The sequence below is a fragment of the Myripristis murdjan genome, chromosome 3, assembly GCF_902150065.1.
Source record: "Myripristis murdjan chromosome 3, fMyrMur1.1, whole genome shotgun sequence".
Taxonomy (NCBI): Eukaryota; Metazoa; Chordata; class Actinopteri; order Holocentriformes; family Holocentridae; genus Myripristis; species Myripristis murdjan.
In genome coordinates, this window is record NC_043982.1 from 35,309,756 (window position 1) to 35,336,387 (window position 26,632).

The 26,632-nt window shown below is 40.9% G+C and overlaps 1 protein-coding gene across 1 annotated transcript in view; it reads left to right on the top strand.

Moving 5' to 3' along the window:
- itga11a (integrin, alpha 11a) overlaps positions 1-25,763 on the top strand; it is a 55,183-nt gene extending 29,420 nt beyond the window's left edge. Inside the window, exons 11-30 of the mRNA XM_030048723.1 lie at positions 11-155; positions 1,224-1,372; positions 5,942-6,085; positions 8,577-8,780; positions 9,294-9,424; positions 10,474-10,640; positions 12,569-12,708; positions 13,299-13,409; positions 13,517-13,602; positions 13,745-13,955; positions 14,729-14,827; positions 19,139-19,215; positions 19,574-19,657; positions 20,134-20,224; positions 20,320-20,433; positions 20,919-21,002; positions 21,101-21,211; positions 21,373-21,468; positions 22,766-22,879; positions 24,343-25,763. Of these exons, the coding sequence (XP_029904583.1) occupies positions 11-155; positions 1,224-1,372; positions 5,942-6,085; positions 8,577-8,780; positions 9,294-9,424; positions 10,474-10,640; positions 12,569-12,708; positions 13,299-13,409; positions 13,517-13,602; positions 13,745-13,955; positions 14,729-14,827; positions 19,139-19,215; positions 19,574-19,657; positions 20,134-20,224; positions 20,320-20,433; positions 20,919-21,002; positions 21,101-21,211; positions 21,373-21,468; positions 22,766-22,879; positions 24,343-24,420 (2,436 nt within the window). The 3' untranslated portion in view covers positions 24,421-25,763. The remainder of the gene's footprint in view (positions 1-10; positions 156-1,223; positions 1,373-5,941; positions 6,086-8,576; positions 8,781-9,293; positions 9,425-10,473; positions 10,641-12,568; positions 12,709-13,298; positions 13,410-13,516; positions 13,603-13,744; positions 13,956-14,728; positions 14,828-19,138; positions 19,216-19,573; positions 19,658-20,133; positions 20,225-20,319; positions 20,434-20,918; positions 21,003-21,100; positions 21,212-21,372; positions 21,469-22,765; positions 22,880-24,342) is intronic.
- Positions 25,764-26,632: the final 869 nt, after the last annotated feature.

A 26,632-nucleotide genomic window follows, 5' to 3' on the forward strand; every position in this document is an offset into this window, starting at 1 on the left:
CACCCTACAGGACGGGACTCTGGTGGGTGCTGTGGGGGCTTATGACTGGAATGGAGCGGTGCTGAAGGAGACCCGACAGGGGAAAGTGGTCCCTCCCAAGTCTTCCTACACACAGGAGTTCCCTGAGGAGCTCAAGAACCACGGCGCCTACCTGGGTGAGTAAAATCCCAAGGTGCTCTGCAAGCCTTTTGCCACTCTGTTTGATGGAGTGAAAGAAGCAGGAATGTATGAAGAGGAAACAATGTGAGGGATACATATAAAAAGGACACAGAAATGCAGAGAAAGTGCAATTCTGTCATTTTAGCAGTGAAGAATGTGATTGAACACCTTTTCAGCACATGCAATCTCATGCTCCCCCTCCTCCTCAGCCTTTTATCTCTGTTCACACCAGTTTTCTCTGGTGGAGGGATGTGTGGCAGGCCTGGTAGAAAACTTGTGGTTTAGCACCAAGAGTCCTAGCTGCAACCCATCTCTGTAAAGTGCTCCATTGCTCCACTGCTTCCCACCACATCCAACTCCATCTCACCCCACTACCACAGACCTCTGCTTTTACCATCAGTGGCTTGTCTCTCTGCCTACCAGCCAGGCTGCCAATGGAAGCCATTCTAGACTCAATAGGAATATGAGGTGGAGGCAAGCTTAGACAGGAAGGCAGAGAGAAAGAGTGATGGGAACAGAACGGTATGAAGATGAGAGATGAAGGTGGAAAAGGACACAGGGGAAAATGGAAGAGCCTAGCAGGCAAAACAAAGTGTTTGAGAAAAGTAAAAGAGGGGAAAATTGAACTATGCACAGCTTAATACGATTCACTGAACTTATTTTAGATCTGCAGCTGTTTACGATTCATCCTTGAGTCATTTGTTTCCCCCACTGTGATACTAAAGTCCAGACAGTGCAGCAAAGTTGCTGATTTTAATTAACAGCTGTCTCTTTTTCTCAAACACGCAAAAACACACATGCAGACACGGTTGCCAACTGGTATGCATTTATTTGGCTCTTTGATAATGATGTTGCGATGTATCACAAAATAAAAAGATGGGGTTCACCGCACTCTGGCAACAAGTTGACATTCTCCAGAGATATTACATGACCAACAAACTTGTTAGGGCTTCACTAAGAAAGTCAGTGTTGCCAGACCAAAAGAGGACTCAATAATCAGGCAAGAAGAAAGTTGTTGTCTGTGAGTAGAGGTGGACTTGATGCTGGTGTATTTTTATTATCAGGTTACACTGTGACCTCTGTGGTGTCAGCCAGAAATGGTCGTCTGCTTGTAGCTGGAGCCCCACGCTTTAACCACACAGGCAAAGTCATCATCTTCACCTTGAAGAACTCTGGCAACCTGACCATCCTGCACTCCCTTAAAGGCCAGCAGGTAGGGCCTTTGATCTAACTTGGTCTAAAAGGATTATATGTCATGACACTCGGATGCCACATGAAAAAAAGCTTCATCAGCTATATGGTGTTGTCATTACCAATGCAGTGCTAATGGCAGCTTTGGGAGAATGCATCAGTTTATTGAGTTTTTAACATGAAACTCCTCTTAGCTCACTGAAAAATGTGCCCGGTAATGGCTATGGTTCACTTTTTGTTCCGTGCATCGCAGCTTATGATGTTAATGTATGTCACTGTAAATGCTCTAAAAATATCATATCATTTTCTTTAGCTTGCTATTAAATTTATGTTACACAACAGAAAAAGCTCTAGTGAAGGCAAAATCACTGTTGACTTCCAAACTGTCATCATGAGTTGCTTCACCTCTGTCAGAAGGAGTAAGAGTTGGGGCAATGCTGCCAAAGTACCCCTGAGCCAGGCATACATTGGCAGGTTATGCCCTCACTGTATGAGAGCCTTTTCCACCACATACAGTTGTACCGTTTAATAATAATGTGTTACTGTAAATGGTGCAAACTTCTTTAAAGTGTCTCTGACTGCACTCTGGAAGTTAAAATTCCTCTGAAGAAACACAGTTCTGCTGCATTTAACCTACAGCCAACAACTTCTAATATAATGATTACAATTAAAAGACATTTTTTTATGTCATCAAAAGGGGGAATTTCTTTATGATCTCTCACTAAGCAGCCAAATAGCAAAATAACCAGAATCTCCACTGGCAGTGAAAGATACTTTAGTCAGATTTTTGGATATATAAACCTGTCTTTCACTTTTACCTTCTATGGCTTAGAGTGGTAAAATATCTTACTTTGGGAGCTATAAGGACGATTCCAGTTCAATGCTCATTAAAATTATAATACAAAGGCATGTCGTATTTCAAGCTGACTTAAGGACTGATTTGGTTTTTAAGAATGTGCCATGAACCCCCTTTCAGTTTTTATGAATGTGTTGTTCCTATTCTTTAGTGATTAGTGGTTTCAACAACTAAGGACTTTAATTATTATCATTATTATTATTATTAGTAGTAGTAATAGTAGTAGTAGCAGCAGCAGTAATAACAGTTGTAGTAGTAGTAGTAGTGATGGTGGTGGTAGTAGTATTTCATGTCAGTATTAGTATCATTACTGTACATTAAATCAACTTCTGAATCTATTATATGCCTTTCTTCTCACAATCTGACAAGTTTCACAGCAACAGTCAGCATCATCTCCTGGGATGTAGTCGTGTGTTTTAATGACCTCAACACTCATATCTGGAAAAACTTCACAGACTGAAAGATCAATGTATTTGTGTAGCAGCCTACTTTGTACATTGTCAGCAGTTGCTCATCCAGAATAACAGATGTTCTTTGCACAAAATCTCTTTTTTGATCCACCAAACCATGAGAAAAGATCTCTTTTATAGACAGATGTTTCCAATCTGAAAAACAATTACTGACGTTCCATCCACTGACTGATCCAGCCTTTCTCAGCGGCGCTCTCAGAGACTCGATATCAACTCAAGTGTCCAGACTCCTACGCGCCTTGACATAACACAGACCCTATTTACTCCCATCTCAGAGCAAAGTTCAAAGCCTTTCCACATCATCAGTAAATCATCCGACCCAAACAAACTTGTGCATCAGCATGCAGTGAGGAAAACAAATTTCATTGTGTAAAGTAAGTAATATAGGTCATACATTCAAAAATGAGGATTTTGCTATTTAGGATTGGTCAAGAGTACTTTTTCCATCTTCCATTAAGATTTGACAGTTCCTAAAAGTCAATAACCAAGAAATTAGAGTTTTAGAGTCATTCCAACAGGGCTGGGTGGGCACTACTTCTTCTTGTAGAGTAACAATATTGTCATAATATTAGGATGAGCAAGCAACTGCCTGCCAAATTAGAAAATATGCTGCTTGTTGGAACCGAAAGAGCCACAGATGTTATTAGTGCTGCAATAAAGTAATAGCAAATGTTTTCCTAACTAACATTGTTGTAGAGAGGAGTGTGGATCGGGCCCAAATCCAGCCCGAGACAGGAGCGTAGTAATTGAGCTCTACCTGAACCCGACAGGCATTTTTGTTTTTGTGTCCGAACCCAACCTAAACCCGAGATTTTGCTGGTCCTCCATCACTAGGTTACATTTTCTGCCTGAAATATATATATAATAGCCTACATGTTGCCTTCAGCGTTATCACATAAACTCCAGCACTATACAGGAAGTTGCCCAGAACATACAGTAGGTCTATCACTTAATTTTCAAACACTAGAGTTTCACAAAAATGATGCTGATTTGACCAGACCTGACCTTGACCTGAGCATAATTTCTAAATTTTTGTCTGATCACAGCTCAACCTGTCAGCTCCTGTCAGGCTTGGGTCAGGTATCCACACTCTACTGTAGAGCTCACTACTCACTTGCCAAAACTTTACACTTTGGAGGCTTGTAGCAGTAGGGTTGATTTGAGAAAATCTATGTCTGATCGCCAGTTCAAGAGAGCATATCTCCATCAATTAAATTGAAGCGCTATCCTTTGCCTCTCCTGATATGAAGTTAGATAGGTAAAATAACACATGGTGAAATTGTGGATTTATATACAGGTACAGCACAAAATTGCTGTGCTACCACTACTGTTACTCCGTTTCATTTGATGAGACTACAGCAGGAGCAGCTGAAGGCTGTCAATCAAGAGATGGGAGGAGTAAAAACTGAAGTTGTGTTTTGATTGGACATACTGTAGCTTTTAATCCCCAGTGAAACCGATTGTTTGACCTGGGAAAATCAGCAATAAAAATAATTTTAATGAGAGATTACATGCGATGGACTGGCGACCTGTCCAGGGTGTTTCACTGCCTTCCGCCCTTTGTGCGCTGGGATAGGCTCCAGCAACCCCCCGCGACCCTTGTGAGGATAAGCGGTTTAGAAGATGAATGAATGAATGAATGAGAGATTACATATTTAAGTTTCCTATCTATTCAAATCCACTAATTTAATAAGAGAGGGGGCTTGTTCAATCAGCAAATACAATTAAATAAGAAAAACAATGAAAAGATTTGGAGAAAAGGTGAGTATCCAGTGAATTCAGTGAAAACATGTGCCAACCAGCTAGTAGATGTCATTACCGACATTTTCAACATATCACTGTCACAGGAGAGTGTTCCCACCTGCTTCAAGACAGCCACCATTATCCCTGTGCCTAAAAAGTCTGCAGTGTCTAATCTAAATGACTACTGCACTGTGGCACTCACCCCCATCCTGATGAAGTGCTTTGAGAAACTGGTTCTCCAGCACATAAAGAACAACATCCCTGCCAGTCTGGACCCTCAGCAGTTTGCATTCAGAACCAACAGATCCACAGAGGATGCCATATCCACTGCTCTCCATTCAGTCTTCACTCACCTGGAGAAAAGCAGCACCTACATCAGAATGTTGTTTGTTGACTTCAGCTCAGCTTTCAACACAATCTCCCCCATGAAGCTGATTGGAAAACTGAACACTCTGGGCATCAGTACCACTCTCTGCAACTGGATACTGGACTTCCTCACAAACAGACCCCAGTCAGTTCGGATTGGCAGTCTCTCCTCCTCCACTCTAGTGCTCAACACCGGAGCCCCCCAGGGCTGTGTGCTCAGCCCCCTCCTGTTCACGCTGTACATCCACGACTGCAACCAGTCGTGGATGTACATGGAGACATGGAGAGAACTCTACTGTGAAGTTCGCAGATGACACCACCATCATCGGCCGGATTTCCAACAATGATGAGTTCTCATATCGGGAGGAAATCAACCATCTTGCAAAATGGTGCACAGACAACAACCTTCTGCTCAACGTCAGCAAAACCAAAGAGCTGATAGTTGATTTTCGAAAAAAAGAGGCAAAGACACACAACCCTGTCTACATCAATGGAGCTGAGGTGGAGCAAGTGAGCAGTTTTAAGTTCCTGGGAATCAACATAACAGAGAACCTAACATGGACTTCACATATCTCTGCCCTGGTTAAAAAAGCCCAGAAACGGCTGTATTTCTTAAGGAAACTTAAGAAAGCAAAATTCCCACGCCAAGTTCTTGTCAGCTTCTACAAAGGAGCGATTGAAAGCATCCTGACTGGAAACATCACAAACTGGCATGGGATGTACACGGCCCAGGACAGGAAGACTCTGCAATGAGTGATTAAAACTGCCCCAAACATCATTGGCACCCATCTACCAAGCATCAGTGATATCGGGGAGGTGAGGTGCCTGCGCAGAGCCAAAAGGATCCTAAAAGACAACACCCACCCCAGCCACAGCCTGTTCACCCTGCTGCCATCAGGCAAAAGATACAGAAGTATTCGCTGCCGTACAACCAGACTACACTGCAGCTTCTTCCCTCAGGCTGTGAGACTACTAAATGCACCATCTGCACTCCTCCATGTTTAATAATTTTATTTTCTATACAATCAATTAATCAATCAAGAGGGAACCACACTTTAATTTCATTATTCAACCTGTTGTATAATGACAAATAAACTTCCTTGTATCCTTGTATCCTTGTATCCTTGTATGTTCTGAGCATGTATTTGTCTCACAGATTGGCTCCTACTACGGCAGTGAGATTGCACCTGTGGATATAGATGGAGATGGCGTGACCGACAATCTTTTGGTGGCAGCCCCCATGTTCTTCAGCGGAGGCTTGGAGAAGGGCAAGGTCTACATCTACAGAGTGACAGAGCTGGTGGGTCCACTCTGCAAACAACAAGATATACAGCACACACACACGCATATCATATGAAAAGACAACAGTCACATCCACACAAACTGTTACAAGCAAGCTGCAGAATAAGCAGGTATACAGGTACACTCTTGGTCAAGTAACCCACTCATTCAGTACAAGGAATTGAAGCAACACCTGTTCAAACACTTTAACCTTGCACCAGAAATCCATTTTTTTCCGAGTGATTTGTAACACACACCAGAAGTGCCTTGCATACTGTAACAACCACCAAACCAGACACTTTTGCATTCCAGGTCCACAATTAACACACAGACATGCTGCAGGCAGACACTTGGCACTTGACGTCTTGCAGATCAAATAAGAAACCTGTGCAGTGTGCCAGTGGGCAGACTTTATTAGATGTGCACAATGAACTCAGCCGGAAAGTATTCCCCCTTCAAAACTCATTTCCACCATTTGGAGGTGACAACTTTCTTAATAGGAGGAAATTCCTTGGTATTCCAGGTCTCTCTGGAATCTCTGTAGGACTATAAATTTCTGTTGGGACTTCACCGGATAGGTAAGGTGCTGAGATATTTGTCACTCGACATAATGCGGTAGTTAAAAACCATATGGTGCAGCACAGGTGGCAGGCCAAGTTGGACAGCTGGAGCGGTAAATTAGCCTTGTAAAAAATAAAAATAATAGAAATAATTCAGTGAAAATGTCTGCTGGCAAAAAATACTACAATAACAGGAAAAAAATAATGCCAAATGTGGAAAACATTTAATCTTTTTGATCTGAATATTAGGGTGCATTATAGTCCCAAACCACTTTTTGGTGCATTTAGTCTATTTTCTGATCTTACATGGCACTTTTCATTTGCTGATTAGCATACACAGTGTGAGTCTCCAACATTTGACCTCCAAAATTTTAGACAAATGTGCTTCTATTTGCATTTTGCCTGTGTAGCGCTGCCAATCCAGCTTGCCCATTACAGATTATTATTCCTTCTTCTTATTCTGATCTAGTGCTAGATTAGAAGGATATGTTGGCTTATTATAGACTCATGGGTGATATAGCTGGCATGTAGTCAAAAAAAATCTTTAGGTAGGACATACCAAGAGATTATGGATCAGCAACAAGTTGCAATTAAAGGCTTTGGGGACTCTTACCGGAATCTTAGGATGTTCCTACAAAAGACCAAATTTATAAAAAATTGCTTTGACTAAGACATAGCTGCCCTTTTGACTTGCTCCTGGGTCACTGACTACACTGAATATGATCTGTGATGGTCTCTGCACAAACCATATGTTTCAAATCAAGACCTCGCTGAGCGCAATATTTGCCGTTTTCTCTATCAGTCTACCTCTTTGTCACACTCGCACACATCAGGTAGCTGAAAAGTTAAGCCTACTTTCCTAAATCAACTCCCTTCTCATAAATTCAACTGAAAAAACAAGTGATCTCATGTTTTGTCAGAGAGAAATGAATTATATTATGAGGAAAACTGAGCTGCCAAATGGAGCAATGATATGCATGACCACTAAATGGCTCGGTCATTTGGATCCATTTTATCAGAATGCTTTCCTTGAAATCTTTTCCACTCAGTTTGATGTCGTTGCGTTCAAAGACATGGGAGTTTTCCAGCTGACTTTACTCTGGCTAAGAATAGAGACTCAAACAAATATGCTAAAGCTATATGGCTTCCTTCGTCTTAGGGCTCTCAGACAAAATTCTTCACACTTGTTGACAAAGACTTTTAAGGTCTCAAGTTCCCCCAGGATCAAGGGATCTATGAAAACAAGGGTCATAATCCAAACCTTATATTTTGTTTAGTTAGAAAGGAAAAACTTGTTTGTTACTTTTTATGCAAATAAATGCAACATGATTAGCTGCCTATAAAAATGGTTTTGAGGTTAGGTGAAATAACAAACAACAGGGCCAGATGGAGGGGAGAGAGTTTAACACAACAATCCCTCTTGGTCTCATTATGAGTTGTCTAAATAAATGGATGGCAGTTCATTTGAGGATGAGATCACTTTTTTGTCTGGAGAACTGAGCAAGGACAGAAGGCATGGATCTACCCACTGGACAGGGCATAGAGGTGTTTTGGGACCACGCATAATATCTTTGACCAGATAGGCAATTTAAAAAAAAAAAAAAAAAAATCTTTGTGTGTCAATATTGTACGATCACGTGCACAAAGACGATGTTTCGGTCCGTGTATGGCTGTTAAGTGTTGCGTGCGATGTTTTAGACTCACATGTTTCCTGTCTCCTTAAGCTCTTGAGGAGTACTTGCATTCAAATATTTATTGGATTGGAAACAAAAGGAAAAACAAAAATACAATACATTACCATAGAAACAAGTGCTGGAGGGGGTATCTGTCCCATCTAAGATGTAACATCATGATTTGCTAAGCATCACTGGTCAATAAGGTTAAGCAATTATCCAGTTATTAATAAGATGAGACCAGTTTTGACTTTGTCGTGTTTCCCTGCCTCCTCAGAATCGTTTCATCCTGGAAGGGTCACTGGAGATTCATAACGGAGGCCAGAATGCCCGGTTTGGCTCATCACTAGCTCCTGTCCCTGACCTAAATGGGGATGGCTTCAACGATTTGGTGGTGGGAGCTCCACTGGAAGATGACCACAAAGGAGCCATTTATGTCTTCTTCAGCCAGCACAACAGGATACTACGGAAATACAAACAGGTAGGAGGACGATGTGCCAAAAGTGCAGCTACCAAACAGCCTCAAGATCTCACTGCTACCTCTTGCTATTTACTTGTACCTTGCGTCAAAAACTACACCTCACAAAACCTTGGAGGAAATCCAATATGCCGCACAGCAAAAAGCAGCAGGTTGAAAACAGGTTCTGCTAAGATGCCTTCCTTCTTGAAAAAATAGCAAACACATACAAGATATTTAAACTATGGCAGCAGATATGCATATTTGTCTGCCACCATAATCGCTATAACGATCAAATTCATCAGACTGACATTAATTAGAAATCAGAAATGGAATCCTGTTTACTGTACATCTAATTGCACAATGTGTATCAATCTGTGTCAAAACTACTGTCGGAGCTATTTGAGCTGCAGTTTTAATTGGACAAACTGTAGCTTGAAGGATGATTCTGTCATTACAGTGTAAAATGTTACTGTGGTCATCCTGATCTTTCACCATGCACTCATTTGTTCCTGAATTGGCTCGTCTGTTTCTCAGAGGATAGCAGCAGCGGACTTGGCTCCTGGCCTGCAGTACTTTGGCCGTAGCATCCATGGCAAAATAGACATGAACGAGGATGGTTTAGTGGACTTGGCAGTAGGTTCCCTTGGTGCTGCTGTTCTCCTCTGGTGAGTATTTCCCCCTAATCAATGAATGATGCTGTTGTCAAAATGACCAACATTCTTTCCATGACTGTTATGGTGGTTATACAAAGTACCAGGCAGGCTCTGCCATTGTATCCACTTAGTAAAGACAAAAAAGACTGCTTTTTAACTTCGGTTCCTCATCCTCTTCATTTAGTCTCCAGTTTTGTTGTAAAGGGTTCAAAGCAATCACAACATAATTTTGAACAAGGACAAGGACAGTTACCAATAAAATTTATGGACACAATGACCCAGTGCTGTGCCCGTCCCATAATGTCAAAGCCACATCATAATGGAGTTATTGTGGGTGGCCAATTAAAGCTGCATTATACAAAACTGGCAAAGGCTGACTGAAATGAGGACACTTTAGACTCAACATCACTGTAAATAAGAACTTGTTCTTAATGATTTGCCTGGTTAAATAAAGGTTAAATAAAATAAAAAAAAACTGACAAAAAACATGGTATAAGCACAAAATTTCATGGTTGGACCTACATGGTTTGATTTTGTGTATATTACAGGTTTGTGTCCCTTAAGTCGAAAGGGTCCTCACTTCAACTGAGCCTCAATATTTTGCATAGTTGCCCTTTAACATTTCTGCTCACAAAATATATCTTTGATGTATACTGGTGGCGGTGTTTATTAGCAACCATCTGCCCTCAGGTGAGTCATGCTGCAGGTGTTGCTCACTTGCAGTACATGAAAGTTGAGTACACATTACTTTATCTGACCTGCCATGTAAAACTGATCTAGTTCAGATGGTGAACAAGAGCTATTTCAACTCAGGAATGAGGTTACACCAAGGAGCTATTTCACACTCTATAAACCATGTTACATGAGCTGTTTTAAGCTACCCAGGAAAGACAGACTTTAGCTTTGAAAACTTACTCTTTGTATAACAATTTTCAATTTACCATCACTGGATAAATAAAACAGTGATTGTTTTCCCATGCAAAATATCCACATGGCTGTTAAAATGTCCACAAAGCTGGTCATGGACTGGGATCACTGTTAGCGCTCCTGTGCTTTCACAGGTCACGCAGTGTTGTCCGGATATACGCCAATGTCAGGTTTGAGCCCAACAAGGTCAACATCTTTGTGAAGGACTGTCAGCGAGGTGGCAAAGACGTGACCTGCATGTCAGCCATAGTTTGTCTCAACGTCACCGCCAGGACAGCCATTCCTCCTACACAGGAAATTGGTAAGCCAGCAAAAACAGTCCACCACTGTGGAAATATCTCAGCTGTCTCATGTTGCCAGGTCTTCCCCTTGTCTTTGTTGAAGTTTGGCATTAGTCAGAGATGAATAAAAAATATGGTTTAAAAAAGTTTGGCAGAGCTCTTTCCCTTTTTGATTCACCTCTCCAATCTGCTTGTGTAAATGAGGGAGAAAGGTAGGCAGAGAGACTCCCCACAATTTTGCTCCAAGGAAATAAAACCTTTCATTTCTAAGTAATAATAGCTAAGGATTCAACAGATCTATATAAGACACATGAACTTTCAATCTCTATTGTGACACACCAACACATTTAATTTCATATTTATATGCTGACACTGCCAACTTTGCTGCTGTCAAACCCTTGGCTGCTGTCGAACATTTACCAGACTTTATTTCAGATTTACAGCGGCTGAGAATTCAATATTTCATTGTTCAGCTGTTTTTTGGACATTACCAAACGTAGGAATTTAGTACATGACTGGGAGAAACATGACTGTCTTGAAGGATGGACAGATACACAAGCTTCCAACTGTGTACCCGTCATGTCCTGGCTCAGTCAGACTCTTCAGCATGTGGCTTTCCAGCGAAACGGGTGATGGCTACTTCCATTGCGAATGGCGCCAAAGGAAAATGTCTCTTTACTGTCAGTCAGAGATTAAAATGTCAGACTGCTGTCCCCATGCCAAAGATGATGCAGCTGCCTGCTGAGGTGGTACAGCTATCTGAACTGCACTGGTGCTGTCAAATGTTTAATGCTGCATTTCTGTTTTGCTGACTTGTTCCAATAATTGAGTGGTGGTGGTAACAGACCATAGATTACTCAGCCTGGCAGTACGCAGCTCTGGTTCATGCCAGCAGGATCCCTGCAGGGAGATCCAGTTGCTATTGGATATGAAGTGCTGTGCGGCATCAGCAGCCCACCTGCATGCAAGCACAGGGTTTCTCTGATCACAATTTGTTTTAAGAGATGGGATCCCAGGATTGTGTTTCAGTATGTCTGGGGGTCAAGGAAGCAGGGGTGCAGGGGAGTGTGTTCCTAGTTAACTCTTGACCCCGCAACATCTTTATCAAATCTATCTGATGTGCCAAAACAGAGTCGAGGAAGAGCAGGGGCAGTTATCTTGTCTTCCATGGCTGCATACAGTGGAGCACACTTATTTAATTTTCTTCCTATTGTAATGTCTGGCTGGTAATGCGTGGCAGATGTTCCGGTGTTTGTGAGTTGGCTCTGCTGTGTTGGAAGTGTTTTTTTGCTGTCTCAGTAATCCATGCTAAGATTTATTTAGAAGAAGCCTTTTTTTTCTATACCAAAAGATACCATCAATTATTTTAGGATGTATAAAATGTGGTCAGATAGCTTTGGTTATCTTTGGTAATATATTTTTTGAGGTACTTAAAGTTCAACACATAGGTTCCAGATCACTAACCGCTATTTTTCCATAATTTCCTGCAACTGCCCTCAGGGGAAACACTAATCAAAGCACAAACACTTTCGATAAGATGTGACATGAGGTGATATGTGGAGAACAGCTGGAGATATTTACATAAATTATTGCATAGTCATAAGATCGCTCTATTGATCCAGTCGATCCAGTATGAAAATGAAAGGCAATAAATGACAAGCAAACAATGTGGCTTGGAAATGATTCGCTTCTCGGTCAGAGGGTTTGGAATCCTCTATTTATGTGTTACACATTTATCATATTTTCAGTTTGGCTATTATTACATTGCACATCTGCAGTGATGTCATTTAGGTTGCAGCCACAATTTGTCAACAGCTCTGGAACCGTTTAAAAAAATGAAGGAAAAAGGAGGTCATCTATCTCAGAAATGTTTCGATACTGATAGAACAGGACCTTTAATGATGACAGATAATGATACCATTTCCTACCTCTTCCTGCTACCCACCAGCAATTAAATACAACGTTTCCATTGCGGAGCGGCGCTTCAACCCTCGGGCCATTCTGGACAACCCTGACAAGCTGCAGCCTCACAACCTGACTCTCCTCCCTGGAGAGGAGACCTGCGAACACATTTACTTCCATGTCATGGTGAGACATAATTATACCGCACCGGGTTGACTGCAAATGTCACATACCAGGGTTACACCATTATATTAGTCCCTCAATATATGAAGCTGATATTTGGCTTTTTATGTAATAATGAATACTGGCAATTTATGTTCTTCTCTGCTAAGTTACTTGACAAAAGTTACATTAAAAGTTCAGTGAAATTCTCTTTTCTTTGTACACTTTATTGATTCATTTAACTGTGTTTCTTGTAAACTAATTCCTCATCATAAATCATCTTTAAAGACGTAATGTATCCCAGCAGGTCCCCTGTACCACTCCATTGGTGCGGCGGGTTGTCCTGCCAAAGCTGCTAACCCACCAAAAAAAAAAAAAAAAGTCATTAGTCTGAGCTTCATTTTAAATTTTTCGTGTCACACTACAGTGTAAATATTGTTTCAATGGTTTTTCTTCCAAGAGTTGAACTCCGGGGGAAAAGCTGAACACTAGTGACTTGAAGAAAACTGAATGATGGCATCAACAACTTCTTTCTATAAATATCACCATCACCATCTTGGGTGATGATACACTAAATCCATTTATTAATCTTTGAACACCTCTTTTTACGATAGGAGACCACAGACTATGCAAGGCCCATAGTGTTTGCTGCACAAGTTGGGCTGCAGGATCCCGACCAGGGACCTATTCTGGACGAAAGCTGGCCGACTGTTGTAAGAACTGAGGTGAGACAGAGAGCTCTGGACACAGGGCTGCTTTTAAGGAATTGTATTGTATAATTAAAACGAGTCACAGCATTGTGATATGGTGTTACTATATATGTTTTTGTTAGCTGCCTTTCTGGAACGGCTGCGATGAGGATGACCGCTGCATACCAGACCTAGCGCTGCAGAGTATGACTGACCTGATGACCCGAAAGTAGGTACACACACACACACACTCATCACAACATGTAGCACATGTGAATGCAGACCAACAATGACACATTTGAATATACACACCTTAAGTTAACCAAAACTGTCAGTCCCTCGCTGCAATTTAATTTTCCTTCTCCCCCCAGTCAGTTCTGCAAGCAGGCCATACACTCCCGTGGTGCGTTCTGCCGCCGTGCAAGTGAGGGAGGGATGGAAGGATCCCAGCGGGTGTTGGAGGGAAACAGGAGGAGGATGATAGTGGACGCCCGACTGGAGAACAAAGGAGAGAACGCCTACGGTGCTCGCCTCAACATCACCTACACACCCAACCTGCGCTTCTCCAGCCTCATAATCAAGGTATGGCCAGAGTAATGTCCATTTTGGTATCATCTGCCAAACTGTTCATATGAGATGACCGGATGGTTTTGGGACATCACCCTGGTATATACAATTTGGTGTCCTAACTGATGGTAATAAAATGATGACAAGCCAATTTTTATAAAAAAAAAAAAAAAAAAAAAAAAAAAAAATTAAATTGCTATGAAAATGCTATGAAACATTTAAGGAGTGTTATTTGAAAATGTTGTAGTTTTGTTTCACATCACACCTACCATTTGGTTTAGTGGAATGAACAGTTATTTCATACTTTAATAGTTGATTTTGCATACATGAATCATATTATGATATAAACTGATATCAGAAAAGTATATAACTGGTTTCTGTCTTGTTACCCTCCCTTCGTTTCTTTTTGAAATAACATCTAACATATCATAATAACAAAAACTACAATCAGACTATCAATGTGTGTGTTAGGGCTGAATGCTATAGTGAAAATAATCATACTGTGATTAATTTTACAGATATTGCAATTTCAGCATTATGCATAGAGTCATGATTTTAGTAGGAATGGCCATTTTTGCATCATAATTGTCATTTTCACTGAAGAAAAATCAATTCAAATGATGATGGTGTGATTTTTGCTGAGGTCTGTAGCACAAAAAAAAAAAAATGTTCCTAAATCTGGAAAGTGAAATTTGTAGGCCAGGTCATGTCTGTGGCACTTTATGGATATTGCACTGGGCCACTGATTCATTGTTCAGCTCTAACTTGTGTAGTTATTCTCAACCCAGGACAACTCTGACATCAAGATAGAATGTTTCAGCGTGGACAAACTGAGGAATGAGAGAATCTGCAATGTCAGCGCACCGTTCATGAGGGCCAAAACTCAGGTGAGTACATCAAACCAGTGCACAAAGTGCTTAAATATCTCTGTGAATGCTTTTTTTTTTTTTATCATAACAAACTTACTGGACCAGTGCTCCTAACTTTATTTCTTAACCATGTCCCAAATATAACCTTGGCTGTGGAGCAGTCAGGCGATTCGGTTAAGAGAGTGTGTTTTTCTTGAGAATTAGTAACAATGCATACACAGCAGGGTCAGTTTCCAAAAACTAACTTGATTGCTGCTTTCTGTCCATGATAAATACAAATACACTGGAATTTTATAAAAAATCCTGAAAAGAAAACAATATATGTGTAGATCAGTTTAAATTCTTGCAATCATTGTGAATATAAAAATCCGTCTCAATATATTTTTGGATACATGTCCACAGCCCTGTCAGAAAAATCACAGCCCACATTGGGCAGCAACTCATGGGTAGAGAAACGTAGAAGTGGAGCGTATTGGCTTCAGCAGACCATGACACACCACAATGGTTAATGTCAGAACCACAAGCCGACCAGAGAAGCCCAGTTTAGTTCTGGTCAGTGAGATCCCTTCTGTTTTAATTTGAAGTCAAAATCAACGGCCATGCACAGAATGTCAACACTAGAACATGTCCTACTGTGTTGAGCCCATGGAGCCATTTACAATCTAAACACAAATATTCTTTAATCTAAGCTTTAACAGTTACTGAGGTAGCTGCCTCAAGCTACTGCTTCCTTTTATTGTAAGACATCAGTTTCAGAGCTTGCATAGACTTTCAAGACAAAATAACACATCAGACCTTCATGTTCACCACAAGTGGCGATTCTTATCCTAATTTGTATCCTTCCACGTGCAACAGCAGCTCAGTATTAGTTCTGTGTGAAGCCTTTGGTCTTCAAAGAGAGCAGTACAATATGGAAACTTTTTTTTTTTTTTGTAGTTTTCCAGACCTGCCACTTAATCTGTGCCTCTCAGATTATTGCTCTTAAACCCAAAGACCTCAGAGTTTGTGTTATGATTAGTCTGACTCACCGGATGTAAACTGTGGCCATGGGCCTGCCATTGGGCGATTATTTGAGTTGGGATCCTCCTCCCCTCCCGTGAACCCTTGACACTATTTCGCAACAGCACCGTCACTGCATCCTGGCCTCATCACAGCCCAAGACGATTGTGATTGTCTTAAAGAAATACAAACAAGCCAGAGAGTTTTCTTTTATCCACTTATAGCAGAGTGATAAAGGGGTCCGCCAGCCCTTTCTTAAAATAACCTAAAACGAAGTGTGGAGATAGGTCTGGCTATTCAAGACTAGGGTACAATCCAAATAAGAAGTGTGAAATTAAATGGCGATGGCAACAGCAATTTTATTTATATAGCACTTTTAACTGAAAGCTCAATTTGCTTTACATTGAAAGTAAATGTTTGTTACAGTAGCCTATTCACTGTATGTTTTATTACAGTATATGTACCACATAAGATTTTTTTTTGTTATTATTATTTCTTTATTTTATCGTTCATGTAGTACTGGTATTGAAGGAGGTTTGCTGCAAGGGCATGGACGCAACAAGAGTGCCATGAAAGAAAATCATTGTGACTCTAGTGGAAAGTGCTGCCTCCGCTGAGCGATAATGTATAACCACTAGGAGACTCTCAGTTCAGAATGCGGATGAGTGGCTTCAACCATTATGGACTATTATTTATCCCTAGTGTGGAGCACCAAGTGTGACTGGGTGAAACGTACATGTAGGCACGCAAGAGTTACTCTGAATCATCTGTTACTGATTCCCACATTCATCTCTGTCCTTTCCCGAACTCATCAAGTTTTTCCACAAGCTTGTAATGTCAACAATATTTATGAGACTCTCCAATTTGTAGTATATTTTACAGCACTGCATCAAGTTTTATTCTGAGTAGAGCAATTTTGGAGAGGGCGATGTTTGAATGAACTGTGATAGAGTTGACGCTGATGGCACTTGGACCCGTGCAATTAAAAGTTATCAGAGTATGTGAATTCCCTGCCCTGTCGATGACCTAAAAAAACCCAAACTGCCATTTAAGTTGCACTAACAATGAGAAGACCACAGAGAAAGATTATAGGAATGAAGTCATGTCAGTAGGTGGTTGAAAGTGTTCATGCAAACACACACGCATACAGGCATGCTCCAAAAAACGATCCAATGCCGTGTATCCCTAATTCATCCTGCCCCATAACCTAACCATATCATTATCACAAATAACCCTCATCTCCTTGACAACAACAAAGCTCAGTGCATTTCTCCCCAACGCTGCCTGTAACAACTGAACCAACTGGACCCGGGTCGCCCTTTAAAAGCTCACTGAATGATTCATACTCACTCATTCAGTTTGAATGGTAGCCAGAGCCACAGGAGTGAGCTCTTCTGGTTGAGGGCCGTTTAAAAATGTAGAACGGAGTTAAACAAGACTCACTGTAGAGCGGCGCCGCTGCCAAGCCAGCAGCAAACTACTGTGTTGTCAAAGGAAAGTACAGCGACTTCAGGGTAAGCCGTTTAAAAAAAAAAAAAAAAAAAAAAAAAAAAAAGCCAGTTATCGCTCTTGTTTCTACTTTTCCGGTTTCTTTTGACCTGTGTAAAACTGGCATGTAAACTTTAACAGTGTTCCAGAAAACTCACCCAGTTGCTGACAGTGAGAGCTGAAAAGGCAATCTGCTGTGCATGTGCTGGTGGTGACACATTTGTTCATACTTGCGGTGGGGGGTCTGCAGGAGATGGAGGAACAGTACTAACCAGCGCATTCTAGCCATGCCAGTTTTTGCCTCCGTTCAACTGTTGACTGTCAGTGTGGCTTACGGAAAAACAAAATATCGTAGGTCCAGATGAGGAGGGGGACCTTCAGGCACTGTCTGAATTTCCATGTTAAGTTATGCCGGCACAAGAATCTCCTCTAGCCACTGACATTGATGTCTTCCAAACCCATATACTTTGCTTGCATGTGTGTGTGTGTGTGTGTGTGTGTTTTCCTCAAACTCTTTTTCAAAGTAACATCCCATTGATTTACCCAATTTTTGGAAAAGGAAAAAGCCTTCCTTTTGTGACGCTTTCATAACAAAACAGAATAGGGCCCCATTTTCCACAACAAAGGCACGCACAGAGGTCACCATTTATGTGCGTTCCATATCTGTGTTATGTCAGAAATGAGTGACTCTAAATGGGGGAGGGAAGCTACAGTAAACCTCGTTAGGCATTCCTCTCTCTTGCCAGACGGTATCCATCAGGGCTTCATTGCAGCGCAGAGGGCTGTAAACAATGTTCTGCTCCTCTTTGTTTGTGTTCTCTCCCTTCTGCTGTCAATCAGCCCTCCATCTCATCTGTGTGTGTGTGTGTGTGTGTGTGTGACCTGAGGCTTTACTACCCTCCACACTCCTGTCGATACCCGCTCTTCTGGTTTTGTTTAGGATTCCTCCATCCCGTTCTGTTTTGTACCCACCACTCTTCACCTCTTCTGTTTCTCCAGCCTTCATACATCCATCTGATTCCATTTGTAACTCCCCCACCCCATCCACACACACACACACACACACATACACACACACACACACACACAAAAAAAAAAAAAAAACTGGAACTGAATACGGCAAATGCAAAACTATAACTTTTGTTCACCCATGCAATTACTGAAAGAAGTTCACAGAAACTTCAGAATTGTCATTGCAAAGACTATATACACAACTCTTTCTGTATGTCTGTGTGTGCATGTGTGTTTGTGTGTGTGTGTGTGTGTGTGTGAGAGAGAGAGAGAGAGAGAGAGAGAGAGAGAGAGAGAGAGAGAGAGAGAGAGAGTATGATCCTCTCTGAGGGGAAATGCTCTGGTTTTCTCTAAGCAGCACCAACTGGGCTGCAGGTTGCCTGAGGTCGAGGCTGGAGCTTCCAGCAGGTTATTGCAGGCTTTACTCCCTAATCCGTGATGCAGGGTTTGTATCGTTGGGAACCCAAATGACTCCATGCATGATGCATGGGTCATTTTTGCAGTAGAGAGGATACCATATGCAGAGGATATGATTATTTTGAGCCTAGAAATGAGTGACAGAGTGGGGACGCACCAGTGGCTCACTGGCAAAGAGCGCATACCATGTACCAGGGCTTAGTCCCGATCGCAGCGACCGGGGTTCAAATCCAACCTCAGGTCCTTAGCTGCATGTCATCCCCTCTCTCTCCCCTGCCTTTCCTGTCTATCTCCACTGTGACTGTCAAATAAAGCAGAAAATGACGAAAAAAGTATCTTTAAAAAAAAAAAGAGTGACAGAGTGAATGAATGGAAGAATGAACTGTTCTAATCTTTCCTGTCTCGTCTGTGTAGGTGTCATTTCGTCTGGAGTTGGAATTCAGCCGTTCTGTCTTCCTAGAGCATGTGAGAGTCATCCTTGAGGCCAGCAGGTATGAATTTATAAACTTATTCAGCCTTCATCTGTATCTTAACTGAGGCCACCTCCACATACACAGCTGTTTCACCAGGACTGTGTTGTCCCTGTTTCCATGTGAGATCTGTCTCAAAATGTCACTAGTATCCTAAATGATGTCCATCACACAAGACTGGAAACAAGTCTCAACTTTCTATTTCATATCAACAAAGACAGATAGGCACATATTTCACCACAGTCCAAATGGTAAGGGTAGATAAAAATAGAAAAAATACAGAACCGTTGACCGGAAAAGTTTAGTTTGTCCTGCTTGTAAGTTTGAGAAGTCACATGACTCAGATTAATTTAATATCTTTGTCCACTTCTCTCAACAGCGACGGGGAGGAGATGAGCTCGGCAGATAATATCAACGACATCTATTACTCACTGAAATATGAGGCCGACCTTCTGTTCACCAGGTTTGTCATTTTCACAGTATCCTATCAAACTATGCATTTCTCTGTACTGAAGCTGCTGCACTTATTTCGGGAGCAGTAATCTCAGCTATTTAAGTAACTGGAACGGAATGATTTAATGGCGTCTGTAAGATAAGATATGATGAGGCAAGACAACACACAACAGGATAAGATAAGACAAAACAAGACAAGACAAGACAAATCCATTCCTTTTCCTTTCCTTTGCTCACCTTTCCTTTCTGTGTTTTTATACTTCTTATCATACTTTATTTTATCTTACCTTTCCTAATTCCTTATCTGACTTTACCTTTGCCCTCCTTTTCTTTCCCTACCTAATCTCTTACCTTATCTTATCTTATCTTGCCTTTCGGTAAATTTCCGTTCCTTATCCATATTAAGCTGTCTTTTCTGCCCCTTCTCTTACTTTACTTAACTTACCACATCTGTTACATTTGTTTATGTGTACTTGTCTTCTGAAGGGATTCTAATCCGACACGATATGAGATCAAATCAGAACTGTCACTAGAGGAGCCTGGAGTCATCGGCCCTCCATTCAACTTCACTTTCCAGGTGAGATCAAGTTGCATCTCCACCACGATTGCAATTTCCTACTGTGGAAAATGCCAAGAAACTTTCCACACCATTTATCTCTTGTCTTTTCTCAGATCCAGAACCTTGGCTTCTTTCCAGTAAAAGATCTGCAGCTAAATATAGAAATCCCAGAAATGACAAAAAATGGCAACCAGCTTCTGCAGATATCAGACTTCAGTATTGACCAGGTGAGAACGGGCTCCTGACAGAAATGAAGTAAAGTCTAACTGGTGCAACTAGAACACAACTTAATTTGAAATAGTCGTTATTTGGGAACTACTTAACTGACTTACAAAACTGTAGTATTTCCTAGTTTTAATTTAGTGCCAGTGCACTCTTCCCATGCAAATGGGACGAGTGTGCAATATGTTATTATTAAATTACCCCTAATAGTGTTTCTCATTTTTCCATTGTAGTTCATTTTACTATTATCTGTGTGTCTTTATTTTTGTTTATTATGTACTGTTTTATTTATTTATTTATTTAATATAGTTTGAATCCAGGAAATGTTCCCCTTTTTGGGCAATCAAATATACTGTATATTATCTTATCTTATCTTATACTATACTACACTGTGCTATACCTAGGAAACTACTTCACTCTTGCTCTACAATAGGATGTAACAAACATTTCAGAGCAGGTAGCAAGTATTTCCTCTCATGTCACACCTCAGAGAGATGGTACCCACTGTATCCCGCCTCAGCACGTGGCACAGAGCAGGGCATCACCTGAGGACCTGTCCCGCTTCTCCCGCCTGGTAAGTAACAAATCAGCCACACACATTCACTTCAGTGCTTTCTGTCTTTACCTACAACGGCTTTTCCCTTATTGCCAATGCCTGGTGTCTTTACACAGAACCGATCCAACACCCTAACTCTGCCTATCCAATGCACTGTCAACCTGGCCTCCTACAGAGAAGTCGCTGTCAGAATCACAGGGACGCTACGAATAGATGCCCTCCATGCGGTGAGCAGCCTGGAGTATAAAAATATTATGGCCACACATCTTGTGAAAATATGCTACTCTCTCTCTCACGACTCTCTTGTGGTGACAGCCTTTTTTTTAATGTCTTTCAGTCATGTGATGTGTTGTTGAAAAGTGACAGTATGTTTTGGTTTCTTATCCAGCTGAAGTTCAAGATCCTGGAGCTTGTAACCAGTGCGTCAGTGGAGCTCCCCTCCTCTAGCCCCATGTTTTTACATGAGGAACGGCCCGTCAGACATGTGAGTCAACAGCAGCCAACCCTTCACATTGCTCCTGTGTTTCACCAGAGTCAACTCGGAGTTACTAGCTTCACAATTATAATAACAATAATAATAACCTCCAGCACATTTGGCACCTTTCATAGCATAAAATGTAGCTCAGAGTGCTTTAAAGTAAAAGGGGTATTAAAAACAAAAGGATAGATTTTTATAGCAGCAAATATTAACACAATGATAAAAAGCAATAAAACAATGAATGAAATTCTAGGAGGTTAAAAAGAGGCAAAGATAGAAGGATAAAGGCTAATTATCCCCACCACCACCCAAGATTGTAGGTCTAAAACAAAAAAAAAAAAAAAAAAAAAAAAACATGCATGACTATACAGTTTTACACTTTTATGAAACTGACAAATTTTGCTTTTGAGTGGAAGAGCTCCGATAAACACGTAACAATTTATCTCTCTCATATTTTATGGCTGTGAGCACTTTAGGAAGGCACCGCTCTGGTCTCTGCTAAAGCTGAGCATGGCATCGCAGAAGTCAGGCAGTGCAGCCTCACACACTGAAGGCTGGTATTCCTGCACACGTGCTGCATGGTGCTCAGGGACCGAAAGGACCAGCAGCACTACATGTGAAAATATGGTCTCATACACCACGGTTTGCTGCCATCTACTGGCCAGTGTGTCCTATTTTGCTGATTTTTTTTTTCTACTGTAGGTAATAATGATGCTTTTCTTTCAGCTTATGTAAGGTCTGATCATGTTACAAACATAGAATATAGTTGAAAGGATTTTGAAATGAAGCCCGTTTTTTGTGGTAAAAGTAAAAAAAAAAAAAAAAATGATGAATGTGTTCCGCTCACTTCATCTCATGCTCCAGTGGATGTCCAGTTTAGCCCGAATCCAATCTTGAGGTTTACCAGTGATGTGAAATGTTGCTTATCTAACTGGGATTATTCAAGAGAGTCTCAGTGAGGAAGTTGCGAGTTACTCTGTGATCTGAAATCGATCAACCACAACAAACTATAGGAATGAAGGAATGCCAGTGGCTGGTTGAAAGAGTTCATGTGGACTTTACACATCTCGACACACATCTCACAGCTAAACAGTGCATTATCACCCTTAAGTTCTCTTTCTTCTAAATGCCAAGGCTGTGTCGTCACATTGAAACCTACCGGTGTTTTCATTTTTGAACAAGAAGAGCCAGTGTGTTGTGCACGTCTACGCAACAGAACAGATGCAGATGAATTCCTTTGTCAGTGTGACACTGAAGAAGGAATGCTGGAAAAATGTTTCAGTGTCTCCTTCTCTTCCCGCAGATAACCCTGGAGATCAGGAAGGAGGGAGATTACAGAATCCCTATCTGGATTATCATAGGTAGTACTCTGGGAGGACTCCTGCTGTTAGCCCTGCTCAGTCTTGCTCTATGGAAGGTAATGATAACCCAACAGACCCCACACACCACACACACAGTGTGAAGCACATCCATTAGTCATCAGAAATAATGATGCTGCAGTGACAGTGACACTGATTAATGTTCCTGTTGAGACTGTCAAAGATCAGCCCTTTTCCCTCATACACTGCACCATGTTTTGCTATTGCTAAAGCACTATAGCTCTGTGCACTGACTTGGTGTGATATTTGATGTATTAGATCACTTTGTATGGAATGGAATCGCATTCAGATGGTTAAGTCTTTTGAATTATTTTCTTTTTCATGCCTCACATTTCTAGACGGAGCGTTTTAGCCTTTTAGCCTTTTGACATCATCAGTGAGGACACTGATGAAATTGAAAGGCCAAAAAAGTTATGTCCAAAAATGTTAGTCATAAAAAATCAAGGATGAAGTTTAGAGTGCACTTCTATTTCATACGCTGTAAGTTTAGAAATATGAGAGGGAGGACTTTACACTAATTTACACCAATGTTCTGTGTATTTTACGAGAGAAAGGGTTAGAAAAACATGGGACAGTCACTCGTATTTCCTCTGTGAGCACATTTCCTGGTTGAGAACTAATAGTGCAGAAATGAAGCCTATTTTGAGGTACAAGGTCAACAGTCCACAAAGGCAGCCTCGTGCTCATTGTTTCATTTTCATTGTCAACACAGAAACTGTTGACAGAAATACACTATCAAAGAGGCAGAGTAGGGGTTTCTGGCACAACTTCGTGCACTACCAAGGTGCATTGAAAAGGGAGATCAAACCTCCAGCAGCAAGAGTAACTTCACTGGTAGACCAACGTGTTTTGGCTTGTGGCCTTCATCAGGGCAATAGTCCCTCATGATGCATTAGTCCACCAATAAAGTTGGTCTTTATGCTACAAATAATACACTATCATCAATAACGCCAACATAACTACCATGACAACATCCAAGATCACAAATGCTTTGATTTTCTCAATCTCCAGTCCTTGAACTGGAGTTTTTCAATAATGTATCCCCATTTGAAATATTTTTTTCAGGAAAGTAGCCCCTGACTGTTGCAAAAAAAAAAAAAAAAAAAAAAGTAAAAATCCGATATAAAGAGCTCCAATACAGCGCCATCAGTGTCTATATAACTACAACATGCTACTGAGGATATTTTCTTGAATGTAAAATGTGGATGTTGTTAATCAAACTTACTTTAACATTGTATTATTGTACTTATTGTAGCATAGGCTACTTATTGTAGGAATTATGCATGACTGGTATTTTTATTTTTTTTAATTAACATTTTAAAAATCTCATGTACCCCCTGCAGTGCTCCAACATACCCCTAGGGGGACACGCACCCCCATTTGAGAACCACTGCTATAGCACATACAAATTAAAAATGTGAATTACAATGTCCTGTTCCCACTGAGGGCTATGAAAACACAACCTTGTCTAATTTCTCTGTCTGACCTGTCTCCTGCCCAGCTGGGCTTCTTTCAGAGGCAGAAGAGGAGAGATGAGGATGAGCAGGAGGTAAACGGGAAAGTGGCTGAAGAGCGGTAACGCAGGCTAAGGGCCCCCACAAGAGACACCTTTTCCACAGGGGACCCAACACTCAGGGACCATCCCACCTCCCCTCGCTCCCCAAAACCACAGTGGCACAGCGCAGATAGCTCTGCAAGACGGCTGAAGCAAGACTTGCTCAGTGCACTGGATCTGTCCCGTGCCACGACCCCTGACCCCCACGAGTCAGCACTGTCACACTCACCCAGCATTCCTGCACTGTTGCAACACTAGGGCCCTCATTGTCCATGTAGTCCAATGCCCTAGGTGTTGTCCCTTCATAAACCTTGGAGCTCTGCTTTTCTGGGCTAAAGGCTGGGGCTTTGGTGCTTTTTCTGGCCACATGAAAGAGGAAGAGAGCAAGTTTTTGGTTGATTTGTTCAAAGAATTTCAGGCCAGAATTTGCCCTTAAGGCAAGCGTTAGCCAATAGCTTTTTTTCTTCGTCTCTTCCTGATGAGTATTTATTTAACTCTTATGGTTAATTTTAAAGTACATGGAAAACCTCAAGGGTGACGAGCCACCCGAAAAAGCTTCCAGAAATGTAAAGTTATTATACTGTATATTGCTAAAGAATTCAAATTTTAACAGATTGTTATCAGCAACAAGTTCAGTTGACTTGGAAAGTAATTTATGAAGAAACAAAACTGAACTAAAGTCACCAGAGAACAAAGAGGATTCATAATTTTCTAACTTACAAAGGCGTCTTTGAGCTTTTGTGTCTGAGGAACTTGTACAGAGAGAGAGTTTTTGTGTTAAGTTCCCCTGAACATGCATCCTCTTTTTGGAGTTTATTCCTTGTCCTTTAATATTTTCATCCTTGGAAATATGCAGGATGTTTTTTAAAAAACATTTGATGCACTTTTGTTTTGTAGAAAATTTAACTTGAATTTTGTAAATAGTCAAGTACCTTTTTATACCTTATCAATTATAATATTGGTTTTCAGTATTTTCCACACAGTTTATGGCATTACTTTATAACTTTAGCAACAAGGCAGATAAAAATGAGTCAGCTTTGGGTCACTAAACGTGTTGTGAGATGATGGCTGTCTGTACTCCAACATGCTTTGCATCAGAACAAATAGCCTTTGTTAAAGGGTATGCATAAAATTCTGCTTTGCCCACCAAGTCCACCTATATTTTATATGCTATTGAGGCAACTTGTTTAGGATTTCAACAAACTAACAGATTGTGAAGAATTGTACCCAGATGATAATGAGTTGCCATAAAGATCAGACCAGAAATGTACATTTCTTACTGTATATCAGCATTTTGTTGCTGAAATCCCTTCTGGAGTTACCAATGAATGTCAGTGTCCTATCTGATGAGGTGTGAAGAGTTGTAATATGCCTAGAATAAAACATTAAATATGTATGTCTATGATCCTCAGCCTATTTAATGACTAGCAGAGGAGTGGCAGCTGATTAAGAGCTGTTCTGCCACTTACAGTGCACTTACAGCTGCAGTAAGTATTTACACTGGATATAGATTGAATAAGTGATTACCATAAAGGAAATGAAGGAGGAGGAAGGAGGCTAGATGTCTCAGCCAAAGCTGTCAATTCACCTGAAACAGTTGCACAAAGAGAGAGAGTATGGTGAGATCATTCATCTGACAAGGTTCAAGGTTTCATTTATGCCACAGCTCCCACATCTTGACAGAAATACACTAATTCTGCTAAGAAAAAAAAAAAAATAAATAAAATAGCTGAGGATGAATAATGTTAATCATAAAGGGGAGGTTTTATAATAAGTCCTATGGGGTTTCTGACCTCTCCTGCACAATTCTTTATTCTTTATTTTTATTTGGATCCCTCCTGGCTTCCAGAAAATTGTCACTAATCTTCTGGGGGTCCATGCAAAAACAGTAAAAATAAAAACAAGCAATAATTAAAATCACAATGTATCAGTGACACAGAAAGACAAACAAAAGCCAAATGTAAGGATCAGTAAATACGTTACATAACTCCATATGACATAAAAATACCTACAATGAAAACAAAAGTGAAATTGTCAAATACACAGCAAAAAAAAGTGAAAAATAAAAACAATCAAAAAAATGAGACAGAAAGACCATTAAGTTGTTTGATCTGGCCTCATAGGCTGCACATAACAGGACAGGACTCATGTGAGCCTGGGATCATCTCCTCTAACATGAATCATGAACATACATTATGTAATAGACCACAACTGAATACACCTGCCTGCAAAAGAG